Source organism: Castor canadensis, chromosome 2 (assembly GCF_047511655.1).
Source record: "Castor canadensis chromosome 2, mCasCan1.hap1v2, whole genome shotgun sequence".
Taxonomy (NCBI): domain Eukaryota; kingdom Metazoa; phylum Chordata; class Mammalia; order Rodentia; family Castoridae; genus Castor; species Castor canadensis.
Window position 1 is genome coordinate 2618903 of NC_133387.1, and position 16868 is coordinate 2635770.

At 56.6% G+C, this 16868-nt stretch overlaps 1 protein-coding gene across 2 annotated transcripts; it reads left to right on the plus strand.

Annotated features, from left to right (window-relative positions):
• Positions 1-713: 713 nt before the first annotated feature.
• On the plus strand, positions 714-13240 carry Shh (sonic hedgehog signaling molecule). 2 transcript variants are annotated; one of them, XM_020187492.2, is made up of 3 exons: positions 714-1459; positions 6601-6862; positions 9610-13240. In XM_020187492.2, exons 1-3 carry the CDS (start codon positions 1160-1162, stop codon positions 10434-10436), a joined length of 1389 nt encoding a protein of 462 aa, XP_020043081.2. In that variant the 5' UTR covers positions 714-1159; the 3' UTR covers positions 10437-13240. The 2 variants fall into 2 exon arrangements, with proteins under 2 accessions (XP_020043081.2, XP_073916139.1); XM_074060038.1 differs by lacking the exon at positions 714-1459 and adding an exon at positions 3820-4263.
• Positions 13241-16868: the final 3628 nt, after the last annotated feature.

The window sequence follows — 16868 nt, forward strand, 5'->3', positions numbered from 1 at the left end:
GCTTACTGTGTTGGGTGCTGGCTGTGGCAAGAAGCCTGAATTCCACATTCAAGGCACCCTAGCCCCCTGCACTTCGCTCCAGTCCATCCTACTGGTGGTGCAGGTGGTGTGCAAAGCCTTGACTATTGCTGCACCAGCTCCCTTCTCCCTGCTGGGGTGCAGCACCCAAACACACTGGGCCCACAATCCTGCGCTCCCTCAGTCCACTAAGCATCACTCCATCCTCCCATCCTCAGAGGTTCACAAAAGGCAGGAGCTGAGACACAGTGAACGGGGCAGATTTTCAAGTTTCTCTAAGGCAAGGTAAGTAGCAATGCTCAAAGTTGTGGTCACTCATAATCCCCCCCCCCGTCCAAGGCTAGCATTCAGTGACGACTCCTTCCTCAGAACTCAGAGTCGCCCAGCCTGCATGGTGAAGTCTCTCAAGGGAAAATGAAATAAGAGCTGGACAGCTTTGCCTTCAAACATTACAGACTGTTTGATGATTGAAGCTTGAGGGGGGGGGGGTCGAGACTGTCCTTTAAAAACTTCTGTTGGTTTTAACTGGAGCACCTACCATTCCAGAGAAAGTAAGGGGGAAACACAGAGAGTACACAAAGCAGGCAGTAATTGATGTTATCCTGAGGAACAAGCCTCCGCCCTCCCTACCACCTTTATCTTAGTAAAGACCTTTTTTTTTTAAAAACTCAAAGCCTTCAGGTGAATATAAAGCAAGAGCAGCAATAGAAAAAAAAATGTAGTCTTCTTCAGGGTTAACATCAGAAGACAAGCTTCTGCGGCTGTAGCCAATCAGCTGCGTCCCTACCAGCTATAATATAGTGCGAAAGGCAGCCCTTTCACAAGCTCTCCAGGCTTTCTACCATTTCAAACCAGGCTCTTTTTGTCTTTTAATTGCTGTCTCGAGACCCAACTCCGATGTGTTCCGTTATCAGCGACCCGCAGCCTGCCACTGCAGCCCCTGTCTGGGTGGGGATCGGCGGAGAGTCCCCTGCTGCAGCAGCCGGCAAGGTTATATAGGAAGAAAAAGAAGCAGGCAGCGCGGGAGGGAGCGAGCGAGCCGAGCCAGGAAGGGAGAGCGCACACGCACACACCCGCGCGCACTCGCTCGCGCACAAACCCGCGCGGGGACAGCTCGGAAGTCGTCGGTTCCGTGGACGAGATGCTGCTGCTGGCGAGATGTCTGCTGGTGGTCCTCGTCTCCTCGCTGCTCGTGTGCTCGGGGCTGGCGTGTGGACCCGGCAGGGGATTTGGGAAGAGACGGCACCCCAAAAAGCTGACCCCTTTAGCCTACAAGCAGTTTATCCCCAACGTAGCGGAGAAGACCCTGGGGGCCAGCGGCAGATACGAAGGCAAGATCTCCAGAAACTCGGAGCGATTTAAGGAACTCACCCCCAATTACAACCCCGACATCATATTTAAAGATGAGGAAAACACCGGAGCGGACCGGCTGATGACTCAGGTAGAAACCCAGCGCGGGGCGTGGAATGTGTTCCTTCCGAGGGGGTTGTGCGTGACCAGGCAGTCGGACTTACTCTGTTTGCTCTTTGGGCAGAGAGGAAGGAAGGCGGTTTGGCCCTCTCCCTCTCCACCCACCTGCCCACCTAGCACCTTTCCTCTTCCGGGAGGAGAATGGAGGTTAAGGGTCCGGCAGGGAAGTTTAGGGTGTGGGTGAGGTGAGAACACCAGGAATGTGGTCCATAGGGCCCTGCTTGCATTAGCCTTGCTAGGGTGGCCTCCCCTAGTCTGCCTCTGCTCCAGCTTGTAACTTAGGGAGACCTTCACTTTAGGGGACATCTGCCCTCCCCAAGTAGAGAGTGGAACTGGAGGGAGAAAGCAGGAATGCCCTGGTAAACATAAAGTGACCTCCTCCACGTCCCTGTACAAAGCTAGCCTTGACCATTAGAACGCATAGCCTACACGTTTCTTTCCTGTGGGTTTTTTCTTCCCCTAAGACTACCCTCACCTTCTCCCCCCCACCCCCACCAGACTCCTAACTGGAAAAGCCAAAGGACAGTTTTGACAAAAGGCAGGGGCTCCGGAGGGGGCAGGCTGGTCCCCCACTGTATCACATAAGTGGCACTGCTCCAGTTGTGCCCATCAGAGTGGGGATGTATTGATAGTTCTTAAAGGATGCTCTTTCCTTCTCCAGAGCCCGCGGTACCTTAGGGGAGGGACTTAGAACTTATTGGCACTGCATCACTTTAGTTTTCAACCTGCTTGCATAAGAATTAGGAGCGAATAAATATTAGTGACGGTGGGGGTGGGTGCAAGGAGAAGCAAAGCAAAACATGAATTCCTCTCTCTGTTCCACCTCCTTTGAGACTTCTGGGCTGCCAATCTCCCAGCCGATTCTAGACTTTCTGAAAGTCCATGCACGTAGAACTGAAGCTAGAAATGGGTTTCCTTTCAAATATAGGTCAACATCCTTTTTACTGCCCTATTAAAATATTCAAGTCCTACCTTTAGGGCTAGGTGCGCCAAGCGGCTGACAGAGCGAGCGGCGCTGGCTGGGCGCAAGTGCAGGGGGCGGGGGCCGGCGGACGGGAGGGAGAGAGCAGCTGCCTCCTCGCGGCGCGGCTCGCGACCCGGTCCCAGGGCTGGCTGGGGAGCAGCGAAGGAGACTGGCGGCCGGATAGCCGGCTAGAGCAGGCGGAAAGGAGGGGAGTAGGAAATGAAGGCAGGATCCTTTTTCCCTCTCCGACCACCTTAAATCTGGACCGCGGGTGTGGACGCGCGCGCCTGAGCCCCTAGAGCAGCGCGAGCCACAGTTAACTCTGCGCGGGCCACCGGCGCCCGGTGCGCGCAGCTGGCCGAAGGGAGTTCTCCAGCCAACCCCGGGCGCCATCCCCTTGTCACTCTCACTCCCCACGGAGGAGGGGTCTTCTCCAGAACCTTCCGAATCCGAGAGGAGGGAGGCGATGCAAAAGAAATCGACCTGAGCCAGGACATCCGAGGTCCCACATCCGGAGCGGGCCAGCTCAAGGCGCGCGTCAGAGAGGGGGTCCTCGGCCTTGAGCCCCAGCCGAGCGCCTCGCCGCCTGCTGCGAGCGCGCATAGCCGCGCACAGAAGCAGACGCAGTTCAGCTCCACTTACACCCCGGTGATCGATCCCGCGGCTAGGGTTTCAGTGCGCGCGGGGCTGGGCTCGGGCCGCCAGTCCCTGCCGCTCCACGCGCAGAGCGCGGGCCCCGCAAGAGCTCAGAGCAGGGCTCCTAATTACCCTGGCGACGGAGGCGGGGGTTGGGGAGCGAGGAGCGGCGGGTGAGGGGGGCGGTGGTTCACGGGCCGGGGTGCAGCGCTGGCTCCCCGAGCCTGTCCCTTGCCGCACCCACTGCCCGCCCACCGCCTCCCGGTCCCCTTGGCCACGGCGCCCCAACCAGAGCCCCTAGCCGGATCCCTCCCCCCACCCAGGTCTCGGGGCTGGAGAACCAGGGCCGAGGAACCCCACACCCAGCCACTCTCGCCATCGCGCGCGCGGGCAGCATTTGAACTTCTGACCTTCTGTCAACTTCCCTCAGACGAACGAAACGAAAACAAATACTTTTTTTCCTTCGGCAGTGGCTATTCTCGTTCCCAACACAAAAGGAGGGGGTAGAGACAGCCCAGGTGGGGGTGGGGTGGAGAGAGCCAGGCCGAGATCCTTGCACCGTTCTACAAAGGTCCCCCAAAAATGGGGATGGGTGGAGATGTGGCGGTCTGAGGTGCCCCTTGGTGCACTCTCCCCGTGCCTCTTTTTCCCCGGATTCAGAGTTCAGGGGGGGAGGGGGGGAGGGGACCGGGTGGTGAGAGGGAGCTGGGGTAAAGGAGTGAAACCCCGGAATCGCCCAGGCCCACAGGAGGTGTGTGCTCCTCGGAGCACCCGCCACACGCTGGCCCCTCGTTTTCAATAACCACCCTTTAAGGGGCCCAGGTGTGCGCCCCTCTCCTCTGTCTCGCCTCCCTCCCTGTCTGTCTCTAATGTGACTGCCGCCCAAGTCCCTCAACCGTGGCAAGATCGTCCCCAGTGGAACTTTCAGAGCAGTTCTGGAACGCAGGAGCTCCTGGTTAATATTAACTCGAGAGAGGGAAGCTCAGACAGACACTCTCCCCGCGCAGGCCAGGCCTCGGGTGCCAGGCCAGGGTGCCGGCGGCCTGGGAGCTGGGGCGGGAGGCCTCGAGGGGCCTGATCTGCAGGCTCTGCAGGCTGAAATGGGCGGACCACCTGAGGCGCCACGTTGAATCGATTTCCTGCGTGCTTTGGGACTGCTAGGCAAAGGCGCTCAGGTGTGGGCTCCAGAGGGGTTTTCTGTTTTGACCTGAGGGTCCCGGTTTCAGCGAGACCTCGGCGAGAGACGCGTTTAGGGACTGGGGTCTCTTTTGAAGCTGGGACTCCTTTGCACTGGGATAAGCCCACCATTGGCAGTGACCGTCCCTGCTCTGCGCTACTAGGCCGGTGCGGTTGTGCCGATCGGGGAGGTGGGCAGGAGCTCAGGCGTGAGGAACAACTTGGCCTCCGCCGACACAAAGCCCGGCCCCGGCGGTCCTGCTGGGCTTCACGGTGGCTGCACCGAGTCGAGCATGATTCGCGGCACACGACCCAATGAATTAATAACCGTCCTAGGCTTCCCGGCTTTGCCTGAGACAATCCCTCCCAGTCCGGGCGGGGGAGCGGAGCGTCCTGCAGCCTCCAGCTGAGGCCGCGCGGGGCTCGGTGGTACCGGGGAACGCGCGGGGGCACCGGGTGCCTACTCGGCGACCCGCGGCCTCTGCCTGACTGGGTCTCCCGGCCTGGCTCAGCCTGGGGCTCCTCGCCTGGGGACCTCCATGCCTGCATAAGTGGCGCAGCTCAGGGTGCTGCACCCATCTCCCCCGCGGTCTTCCCCAAGCTGCCCCCTTCATGTCCCAGGCTGCCGGGTGGGAAACTGCTTAAAGCCGCATCGCTTCCCCCCTCGCAAGAGAAGGGAGCCGGGGTGGGGTGGGGGCTGGAATGGGGGGTGGCGATGTGCGTGTGCGTATCGTGGTGTGCGCCTGCGCGCACCGGCTTCAAATCCCGGCTCTCAACTGACCCTGGTTTACTGATTGATTTTCATGTAAAAAGCGTTCAATCCTCAAGATGACCTCACTCAAACTCTGCCCTTCGGACTTTTTTTTTCCTTAAAGAACACTGCTGGCAGGCCCAGAAACCTGCAAGCGCTGACCTGTTACCAGGGCCGCCCCCAATCTCCCAGCCTCCTCCATTTGTTGTATGTTTAACTCTACAACCATATTCCTGGTTTTTATTGCTGCCAGATCCACAAGACTTTCCCTGTTGCGCAATTTGTCAGTCCCCTGAAAGCGCGGGCAGCAGTCCTTACAAGAGTTCTCTGACCTTTGCACAAGTGCTCCTCGCTATAATTAGGGCCCTGCAGAGGGGCCGTCTTCCCATCCAGGTAACCCATTTCCAAGCAGAGAGCCCCTCTCCACCTGGAGGAGGTGGAGATATGCCCTACCCTCTGCAGAAGTCGAGTTGAAATTGCTTCTCTTGCCTCCACCTGAGTCCGCTTCTCTCTGAGATGTGCCTGTCATTTTTTACCAGTTCCCGCCCCTCTTTCGAGTCCAAAAGCCCACCAGCAGCAGTATAGACGGCTAGGCAGTGAGTTAGCAGACACACACACACACACACACACACACACAGAGAGAGAGAGAGAGAGAGAGAGAGAGAGAGAGGAAGAGAGAGCTCTCTCTTTTTTTTTTTTTTTAAGAGGGAGCCTCCTCAAGGCCAGGACTCCAGGTTCTGGCCTTTCTGGCTCCCCATCCCCCACCTCTTCTCCTGCCCCGCCCCCCTTCACCTTCTGAGTTTGTTCTTCAAACTTGCTGGACACCATTCTGCACTGGGGCCAAGAAGACAAGCAGGGAGGAAGGGAACAGGTTAAAGAAAACAAGGACACAATCAGACCACAGACAAGCCTGGCAGACAGGAGTTCCATAGGGGAAGGAATGCGGCTGCCAGATCAAGAATGTTTGTCCTCTGGCCCTGCCTGTGCTGGACATCAGAACTCATCTGCTTGCCTTGCACTTGGGCCACCTCCCACCCTAAGCGTTGCTATGGGCTCCCTCACCTTTGGCTTCATTCTCACCTCAGATAGGCACAGGGTAGACGAGATAATGCAGGCCTCCCAGTCCTTTCAAAAGTGCACAGGGTGTTCTTTCTGCAAAGGTGCACCTGGCCTCTTAGGTCCCCTCCTCAGGGATTTAGCCAGAGGGAAGGTGGACCCTTGCACAGGTGTGCAGGAAGAAGACCATAGAGACTGTGCTGGGAAGTAGAGGGCATCTGAGGAGGAGTACAGCATGGCTGAGGGTGCTCCTGGAGGATTCTGGGACTGGGGTCTAAAACATACAATTTACTTGTCCCAAAGAAACCTCTCTTGCTTCTCAGATCAAGGTAGTTACGTTTGCATTCAGGTTTGGAGAAAGGCCCTCAGTTCATCCCAGAGGACTTGGTTCCTCCTGCAGCTACTGTCCCCTCCCATACCCAAGTGCCCTCCTCACCTCTCCACTGGCATAGCCCTGGCCCCTGCGTGGGTGGGTAGTGGGGCCACCAGCTAATGTGCCTGTTGGTTGGGGTCCCCCTTCTCTCCACAGAGGTGCAAAGACAAGTTAAATGCGTTGGCCATCTCTGTGATGAACCAGTGGCCTGGAGTGAAGCTACGGGTGACAGAGGGCTGGGATGAGGATGGCCACCACTCAGAGGAGTCGCTGCACTATGAGGGCCGTGCAGTAGACATCACCACCTCTGACCGAGACCGCAGCAAGTATGGCATGCTGGCCCGTCTGGCTGTGGAGGCTGGCTTCGACTGGGTCTACTATGAGTCCAAAGCACATATCCACTGCTCCGTCAAAGCAGGTAAGCCCACTTCACGCTGCCTTGCTCCACATTCCTGCCCCCACGCCAGCACAGAACCCCCAACTCCAGATCTGCCCCACAGGAAAGTTGGAGAGAAAAACAGGGGATGTGAGCCAGAGCCAGAGGGGCTCTGGGGGATGCCTGGATTTCTGCCGTGGGGGCATACCTTATGAGACCTCAGCCAGGAACTGCCCTGGTCTTGGAGGCCACAAGGCCCAGAAGTTCTCACGAAGGGGGTGTGCCCAAGACAGGTGGCTTTGGAGCCCCCTACAGGTGGTGGAGATGGGGAAGAAAGAGTTGGGGTGAGGTAGCACTTTCCTGATGATTCTGCGCCTTTAGCCATGGCTAGTCTAGCTCCTTCCTCTAATTAGGGCTTAAAAATCCACCCCACCCCCAGCCCTGCACCCCCACCTTCCCACCTCCCAACCCTCCCAAGTGCAATAGGGTCTGTCCAGGGCGTAAGCCCCTGGTGCTCCCTCCGCCCTGATGGATGCCTGTGGATTCCAAACTCACTTAACTCAACTCGCTAAGCCTTTGGGGAGAGCCCTGGTGGGAGGTAATAAACCAGTAGTTACCACTCGGAACATCTGGATGCCGCACGCCCAGAAGCATCCGTTCTGATTAGGAGTCCAGCTGGGATTCGTGAGCCTCGGGCTGGACCAGGAAAGGCGATCTGGCTTGGGTTGCCGCCCCAGTCGGCGGCGTGCGGCTGAGTTCCCTGGGCCTGCAACGCCACACGCTGTTGCCGGAAGGAACAGCTAAGGAAAGGCAGGCATTACCGCACACATTCAACACCCCGCTTGGGACCGTGTGCACCGATCTCGCCGTCTCTCGGCACAAGTTGACACGTTTAGCAAGGCAGTTCACAGTGAATCTCAAAGAACTCTGTCTTCCGTGTGCCCCCCCCACACACAATTTTCCCAGTTTGTTTCCTAAACTGCATTTTAATAGCACGTGTCAGTAGAAAAACAATTTTAAAGTGTCAAGGCACACTTCGTAGGTAAATACTGGTTTCTTGCAACAATAGAAGGCAAAGGCGCAGAGAAGGTGGTGGGAAAGCGGGTTTACAGCCCCTGGGCCGCTCTCAGCTCTGGGAGGAGTCGGGGAGGCGGCGCCCTCTCCCCTGGGGCTCCGCAGCAGGAGCCCGCGGCTGGGGTTCCTTTTTTTGGCCCAGGTGGGAAATACAGGCGGCCGGAGGCCCCCGACCCGGGGGCGCCCTTTCCTGGACCTCGCTGCTGCGCTGGACGCGCGGGGCCTCCTCCCCGCCACCCCTGTCCGCGGGGTCCCCCTGGCGGGGGTCCCTACGAGGTCTCCTCTGAAATGAGCAGCGGTAATCCCGCCCCGAGGGTCTCGCAGACCCCGGGCTCGGTGGGCCGCTCATTGGCATTCCGCGCACGCGAGCCGGGGCGCCGCGCCGTGCGTGTCAAGCAGGGTCGTGCGACTCGACGACTCTGGCTCGCCAGCGCCCCGGGTCGCATTCCGGGGGGCTACGGAGGGCCTCCAATGGCCAGCCCCGCACTTCATGACGGAGAAACCGATGAGAAGATTAAAAACCTCTGTAATTCCAGCAGGAAGGTTCTTTTCTTGCAATCTCTATTTGCAAAAAGCATGATCCCGGAGATTGGAATGCAAAGAAGACGGGGACCTCCCCGCCCCTCCTCCCCGGCCCCCGCGCTCCGCCCCAACCTCAATTATTGTCCTTGGGACAGTGAGCCTCCAGAGCGACAGAGGGCTCGAGAAAGCGGGTAGTCAAGGGGCCTTGAGAACCGGCGCTTCCAGCGCTCAGAGCAGGCTTGGCCATTTAAAATTCAAATACACATTTCGAGTGCTTGGGAGAGAGGCCTGGCTGTGCAAATAGTGCCTGTGAGGCCCGGGATTCTGGAGAGTCCGTGTGTGAACTGCACACGGGGGGAGGGGAGGGGGTTGCACCTGAGCAAATAGGGAGGGGGCGGCCCGAGAGCTGGAGGGTGAGCTGAGAAAAAGGGGGGGGGGGATGGAAGTGTCCCCTCTTCCAAGAGTGTCTCCTATATTTATTCCAGAAATCACACTGACAATGCGGGTCTCTTTATTGGATTTTAATTAGAAAATCCGCACAAGCCTCGGATTTTCACACCTCGGGCAATCCGCTGGAATGCTTGTCCAGTTGCTACAACCTACAGCAGTTATTTTTCACTCCCGTCCCCCCTCCCCGCCAACAGGTCAACACCGCCGCCCGGGCCGGGTCTGGGGCCGGCCGCCGGGGTTCCCGCAGCGCAGCCTCGGTGCGGGGCGCACGGGGAGGCGCCGCGCCCAGGCCGGGGGCGGGAGAAGAGGGGGTGCGCCCTGGCGCCCGCGCGAGCTCAAGGAGGCTTCCTCAGGAATCCGAGAGTAGAGCAAATATCCTTCTGAGTTCGTGCGAGGCCGGGAGTGTGCTGAGCAGGGGGATGGGGCTGGAGAAAGGAGGAAGGCTGGGAGCGTAACCGGCCCCCTGCCGGAGACGCCTGCCAACCTTTGCACCGCCGCTGCAATCGTAAAGGGTCGTTCAGGAAGCGGCCGGCATCTGAGCTTTGCCACCGAGGCGGTGGGGGAAGGAGGGAGGTATGCACGGACTAGCCTGGAACCTACTGCCCCCCACCCCCGCTGCGGCGCGTGCACCCCTGGCCCAGGCGCGCGGGGAACCCAGCCTGTGCCACCCCATCCCCTGTCTCCCGACGTACCTCCCTCTTGGGACTCAACACCCTGTCCCTTCTTCTCTCTCTTCACCGCAGAGAACTCGGTGGCGGCCAAATCGGGCGGCTGCTTCCCGGGATCGGCCACGGTGCACCTGGAGCAAGGCGGCACCAAGCTGGTGAAGGACCTGCGTCCCGGGGACCGCGTGCTGGCGGCAGACGATCAGGGCAGGCTGCTGTACAGCGACTTCCTCACCTTCCTGGACCGCGACGACCGCGCCAAGAAGGTCTTTTACGTGATCGAGACTCGGGAGCCGCGGGAGCGCCTGCTGCTCACCGCCGCGCACCTGCTCTTCGTCGCGCCGCACAACGACTCGGCCGCGGAGGAGCCCGAGGCGCCGTGGGGCGCGGGGCCGCCGCCGGGGAGCGCAGCCGGCCGCCGGGCGCTCTTCGCCAGCCGCGTGCGCCCGGGCCAGCGCGTGTACGTGGTGGCCGAGCGCGACGGGGACCGCCGGCTGCTGCCGGCCGCGGTGCACAGCGTGACGCTGCGTGAGGAGGCCACGGGCACGTACGCGCCGCTCACGGCGCACGGCACCATCCTCATCAACCGGGTGCTGGCCTCGTGCTATGCGGTCATCGAGGAGCACGGCTGGGCCCACCGGGCCTTCGCGCCCTTCCGCCTGGCGCACGCGCTGCTGGCCGCGCTGGCGCCCGCGCACACGGACCGCAGCGGCGATGGCGACGGCGATGGCGATGGCGGGGGCGGCGGCCGCGACCCCCCACCCGCGCCAGATGCGGCCGAGGCGCCCGGGGCGGGGGCGGCCGCCGGCATCCACTGGTACTCGCAGCTGCTCTACCAAATTGGCACCTGGCTGCTGGACAGCGAGTCTCTGCACCCCCTGGGCATGGCGGTCAAGTCCAGCTGAGGTCCAAGGGGACCCGGCAGCGGGCGCAGGAGGGGGCGGGGCGGGGAGCGGGAAGCCACGGCGAGATAAGGCAAAAGACAGACGCACGGAAAGAAAGAGCGCACGGAATGAGACTTTTAATTATAATAATAATAATTAATAATAATAATAACGTAGAACAGTCCAAAGTAGACTATAAGGAAACAAAGACCCCGGGGAGTTTTGTTGTTGTGTTTAGTTTATATATATATTTTTTGAACTTTTTCGTTATTGTTTTATTTTGGTTATTTTCCTTCTCTCCTGGCTATTTATTTGTTTGGTATGAATAGATGTTTTAAATAATATGAACCGGACCTTCAAGAGCCTTAACTAGTTTGTGTCTTGGATAATTTATTATCATGTGAACTGTACTCACAGGAGGAAAGATTATTTTGTGAGGCCATCCAACCTGCTCAGAGTCTATTTTTCTACATGTCCCACGTCCTGAGTGTCAGAGCGCAAACTTCTGTACTCGCCGCTCCTCCTCTGCTACGCTCCTGCTTTCGGCAAGTGTAAACTAAACCATGCTTCATGGGGGTCCACAAATTATATTTTTATACACAGAATTGTAAATTAGATTTTTTGAGAGATCAATACTTAACTGAATGACATTTCATTTTTTGAAATAGTGTAAAATATGAAAATATATTATTTTAATTTAACTAGTTTCCATTGTACCAGCCAGCTTCTGTACTGTCTTCATGGTTCAATGTTTGCTTTGTAACCATCATTTGACCATGTTCTTGGAAGCCAAGACTGTCACACACACACACACACACACACACACACACACACTCACTTTTTTTTGGGACAAACTGGAAGAACTCTGTTATTTTTACCTTCAAAGAATTTATTAGAAAATAATATTTTTTAAACGCACACATAGTAATGAGCCCACGAGGAGCCTGTGGTTTGTACAGAGAAAAACAAAGGATGTTTTTGCATTAATAAATTGAGACATAACTGCTGTAAATTTACTAAAATGTATTTTTGAATATTTTGTAATAGTTTTATAGAAATAAAGTGTGCCACGCACGGACTGGTTAGTATATAATAACTGAGAATTCCTGTTGCAGCCCTTTCTCTTTTCTTTTGTGGCTCTTTTGTCTGGGAAACTTAGAGCCCCAATATTCTGTTTAGATGTGTTGTTTATACTGTGACTTCAGATTGGCTTACCTAGGTAACCAAAGTAGACAAACATATCCACTTGTCTGTTCCCATCCCTGGAGAAACCTCAGCTCTGTTTGTATTTGTCGTGCAAAGTTCTTCCTATCCTCTCCAAGGTTGGAGGTACTGTATGTGGGGACCTGTCTTTCCCCAGGCCCATCCCTCAGGTAGCAAAGCCTGCTTCACAGGCCCAGAGGAAGTGGGGCCCTGGGTCACACAGGATCCTTCCTTGTGTGTGACTGTCAGGAAATCTTGTGCACCTCCTCAGTCTTGCTGTCTCTGATCTGTGGGGAGGAGGTCCATAGCTGCTTTCTGAAGTCTTGCTGTGCCCTTTCCTGAAAGGGGTCCAGAGAAGGCGGCCAGGCATTGACCTCTGAACCCTTGTGGCAAGTCCTTTGGAACAGTGTTCTCCACCTGCACTTGGTGGGCTGCCTGCTAGAGGGTGGGAGCTGCCAGCGGTCCTCAGGTCATGCTGGTGCCTGTCTGGAGTGATGGGTGGCCATGGACTTTATCCCTAGGGCTCAATCAGTGCTGATGTCAACTGGGTCTGGGGGAGGGTCCCTCTGAGCTCAAATGTTGCATTGCCGGCTTGGCCAAGAGGTCTCTGCCCTTGGCTATGGTTTAGGAGCTCAGGTGACAGGTCACTCTTTGGCTTATTGAAGGCATAGACCTACTTTGTGCTTTGTGCAGAAGGATCTGAGCAGGCTGGTCCTTGAAATGGTCAAGCTGTATGGGCTTGGGGCCTCTGGCCAGATGAAGCCTGACTAAGGGTGGTCCTAGCATAGGGAACAGGATCAAATGACCTCTGTCCCACTCGGCCAAGTCTGGCTCCTGAGGCAAAGCCTGTGGGGGTTTCCGCAGGAAGAAACCCAGTCCCTGGCTGGTTCTTAGTGAAAGCTGGCTTCGGAGGCCATAGCCACATAGATGGCCCTGGGGACGTGGGTTTGTCCTCTGCATGCTTCTGCAGGGTCAGCCCTCCAGGCAGGAGCAGGCCTTCATTTTACGCTGCAGACTTGTCTTTGGTCTTCAGAGCAGCGAGCAGGTTCGAAGCTGGCATTCACAGTCCTTGGTGGAGATGGCAGTCTCTGCTCTTTTGACTGTTCAAATCAAAGCTGGTCACAGGTAAACCAGGAACACTGGGCCCACCAACTCCTCTGGCTGTGTTGAGCAACCTGACCAAATAGTGGTACAGCAGTCAATCAGAAAAGGAGCAGGCTTTGCCCCAGCCTGAAGGTGCTGCTGGCCCAGGAGGCGTTCTGGTGACCAGAACCCTTGGAGCCTGGCTTCATTCAGGAGCAGCACCCAGCTGCAGGCAGCACCCTCTCCTGGAAGGGCTATGGGGAAGCCCTGCCACTTGCTTTCCCAGCCCCTCGGTCTTTTAAAGACCTTACAGTGTTACAGTAAGGCAAGGAGAGAAAGCCACAGCATGGAGAAGCCACCCCACGTGAGCAGGACGCACACATCTCATCTTCAGGGTTCATGGTACCGAGAGTTTGTGCAAAATGTATCCATGGCGCTGCTTGCTGCCAGTCCTTGGTGACTAAACGCATCTCTGTTCCTGTCAAAAGCGTGCATCAGAATGTACTTGAAACTGTATCTTTGTGCTCTGTTGTTTGAATAATTAAAGAACTTACAGAGACTCTCTGCAATGTCTGTTATGTGGCAGAATTCCTATCCCATATCATCATGGAAGTTCCTCATTCCCCTCCGCGAGGTTGTACTGCAAACGTGAAAGAAAAGTCCCACTGAGAGGGTGGTGTCCCTCTCTCAGTGAGCGGGTTGGGTCAGGTGGTAGGGATTCCCCTGTGCAATGAGATACATGACTGCTGACGGGGTTGCACAGCCGTCCTTCCCTTCTTGGTGGAATCCCTCTGCTGTCACCTCACACCCACATGGGAAATACTGGGCACACATACAAGGAATGCAGGATGGTTGCAAGATCTGGCCAGGGAATAAGCTGATGGTGGGGACTCTCTGGGGCCATAGAAAAGCTGTATCATTCATCTCTGGGTGAAATGCCCAGGAAAATGGCTTGCATGTGTCTTAGGACAATTACAAGCCATTTCGGGAGTCCTGGCTTCTCCCCTTGAACTGCTGGATATATATTCGAGGACAGAGGTGTGCAAGCTGCGGCCTCAGCACAAATCACACTGAGATTGTCTTCCACACTTTTAAATATTTAAAACAGATAATCTAAAGAAGAGCAATGTGGAAACTTACGGAACTCACGTTTCAGAGGAGTCCATCAATAAAGTTTTATTGGGACACACCCATCCATGTTCATCCGTGGCAGCTTTCCCCACACACCAAAGAGCTGGTGGTTGCAGGAGAGCCCTACAAGTCCCAAATATTCACTGTCTGGGTCCCAGGCTCTCAAATTGAAACCAAGCTTGGCTTTTGAGGATGGGGGCTGGGGACGGGCTGGGTGGCAGTGGCCTGTCTGTCATCAGGGCCTATCTTTTCACTGGAATTCATAAGGTAGACCTCCCTGAGAGCCAGTGGAGGCTCACAGACCCAGGCAGGCCCGTGGGTGGTCACCCCCACCTGGTGGAGAAGCAGCAAACCTGAGTGCTAGTCAAGGGTGGTATGAGCCAGAGAGAGCACCCAGAGGGCCCAAAGACAGAGTGTGGGGACCAAGACGCCAGCAGAGGCAGCCATAGGCACTTCTTCTGAGAACATCACCCCAGCGAGGACAAAGAAGTTTGGGCTTAGAGGTAACTTCCTTTTCTTTTTTGGCTAAGCTTGATTTTCTCAAGCTCTAGAAGCAAATCTGTGTAACTCACATTTTCTTACACAAGCAGACACTGAGGCCTGTCCGGGGAGGAGGGAAGATGGCGTGGAGGAACGCACTTCCACAGCCGCTTCAGTTTCCAGGACGCAGCTGCCTCTTCGGATGAGGCTGAGAAGTGCAACGCTGAAGATAAAGTACAAGACACATTAAGCTGCAAATGAAAGAAAAACCGCCATCCCCAGTTTGGTTTCTGGATGGAGTCCTATGTGCAACGTGAGGATCTGCTGTGGCTTCCTAGGGACACAGACACCTTTTCGCCTGGACGCCAAGCCTCAGCCCAGCTGGACAGTCCCTCCTGCTGGTGGGAGCATAGCTCGAGGACTCACTTCCAGATCTCCAGATCCCGAGGCACCCGGCATCCAGTGACTCTGAGAGGAATCTCAAGTTCCTGGGCCCTGTTTCACAAAGATCTGAGCAGCTGACATCCTGGCGGGGACCACGAAACTGTGGGACCTGCTCAGTTTTGATCCCTGGTATTCTATGGCTTGCTGTCCCTTCTGCTCTGTGACCCACAGGAAAAGGCATGATCACCTGCCAGTACTGGGCCTCTGGGTCCCTGTATCCAAAGGTGCCCCACATGGGGCCCCCCCACCCCAAGCCTGGTGCTGCTCCAGAGCCATGTGGCACAACGTCTGCCACCGCCAGCAGCCAGCATCCACTTCTGCGTTGTATTTGAGCCTGTCCACCTGAGAATAAGCAGGCTCCATTCGTGCCCTCCCGGCACCCTTGTGTGCTCACATGGTCAGGGCGTGACCTCTGGTGCTCCATGGCCAGCTGCTGGCAGCCAGTCCCACCAATGCGGTCTTTGCCTTCTGGGGCCGGGCCACCCAAGGGCAGCACCAGAGGCAAGGTATACAGGCAAGCTCCATTTCTCTTTGGGAGATCTTCACAGAGCCGGCCTCCTGCCATCCTCCGGTGGAAGCTGGCAGCTCCCTGCCCCCTTCTGAGCCAGGCATAAAAGGTGCTGCTAGCAGAGGGGTGGGCTCTGGGGGATTTCACTTACCCACATCTGAATGAATCCTCTTCTTTCTGCCTTGCATCTCTTTCCTCAGATGCACTGGTGTGGACAAGTGGGTGCCCTGCACTAATGCAGCCCCCATTTCCTCTCAGGGACTTAACTCCAGTAAAGGAGCAGGGCACTCTTCCCTGCGTGGAGGCCGGGCGCCCTCTGGTGGTGAAGTTGGAAAGGTGGATGAGGCCTTGGAGCCCAATGGCTTAGGAGCGCTGATCAGAACCAGTGCTCCAAAGCACCTTTAAGAGGAAGGCAGAGATTAAGGGAGGCTGAGGCTGGAGAGGAGAAGAAGGAAGGAAAAGGAGGGAAGGCAGATGGTTCCAGGGTTGAGCCTCTCCGGAAAACCAGAAGAGGGCTGGGAAGAGAACTGAGGCACAACCGGACTTCAGCAGCGAGCAGGAGAGTGCTGGCTGGCCGGAGGAATCGCCCAGCAGAGAAAGGGTTCATCATCAGGTAATACCACCATGTGGGGAAGTGGGGAAACAGAGGCATGTGAGATGCCCCCCGAGGTGCACGAAGAAGTCTTCCAGGGCAAAGACAGGGACATGCAGGCCTGAGGAGTCCCAGCAGTCACTGAGTTGAGAGAACCCTGGACACACGAAGTGACTTCACAACACTGGCAAAGCTTGGAGATAGACTGCAGGTTCCATTCCTGACACCCCAATAAGGCAAACTCTGCAGCACGCTGTGACCTATTAAGGGTAACCCATTGTGCCTGAAGAACAACATACACACCTTGGTTAAAAGTCGTTCATTGCTAAGATGACCCGAGACCCCCACCTCGCTGCTCAGGGTAGCTGACGGCTCAGGGTGGGAGCTTCCAAGGGTTCTCACAATAAGACAGTGAAGGTGAGATTTTCCTGGAGCAAACCGTGCTGCTTTGTCAGCTGAGCCCATGTGGCATTCCAAGCCCCTTGCTCTCACTTTTTTGCTGGGGCAGAGCTCACCTCAAGAACCTGCGTTCTCTGCAAGTCCTCATCTGCCATGTGTGGTCATGGGATGGCTGAAGTTCCGTCTTTAGTAAGAAAGTCAGATGACTTCTTGATCCACAGGCTGCAGATGGACGTGATGTGAGTTCGCACATCTGAAGGCAGTGGCTCCAGCAGAACCCTCGGGTGACCAGGTGCATTGCCAGTGAGCAGAAATACTTTGAAAGGACCTTTTTTTTGGTGAGCAGGAGGTCTCAGTGGGCTTAAAATAGTCAGTAAAGCAAGTGTGTGGTCTTCCAGGCTCTGTGTTCCAGGTTGAGTCCATCTAGTACGGTTCTCAGGGCCCTGGGATTCCCAATACGGCAGATGAGTATTGGCTTCAACCTAGAGCCACCAGCTGCCTCGGCCCAGAGTCAGCCCGTGCTTTGAAGCCAGGCGCTGCTCCTCGGCTGAGCTGAGTTCTGCAAGGCCGAGGCGGCGTCTCCGTGGCAGATCTGTTGGGAAGCGAAACCCCC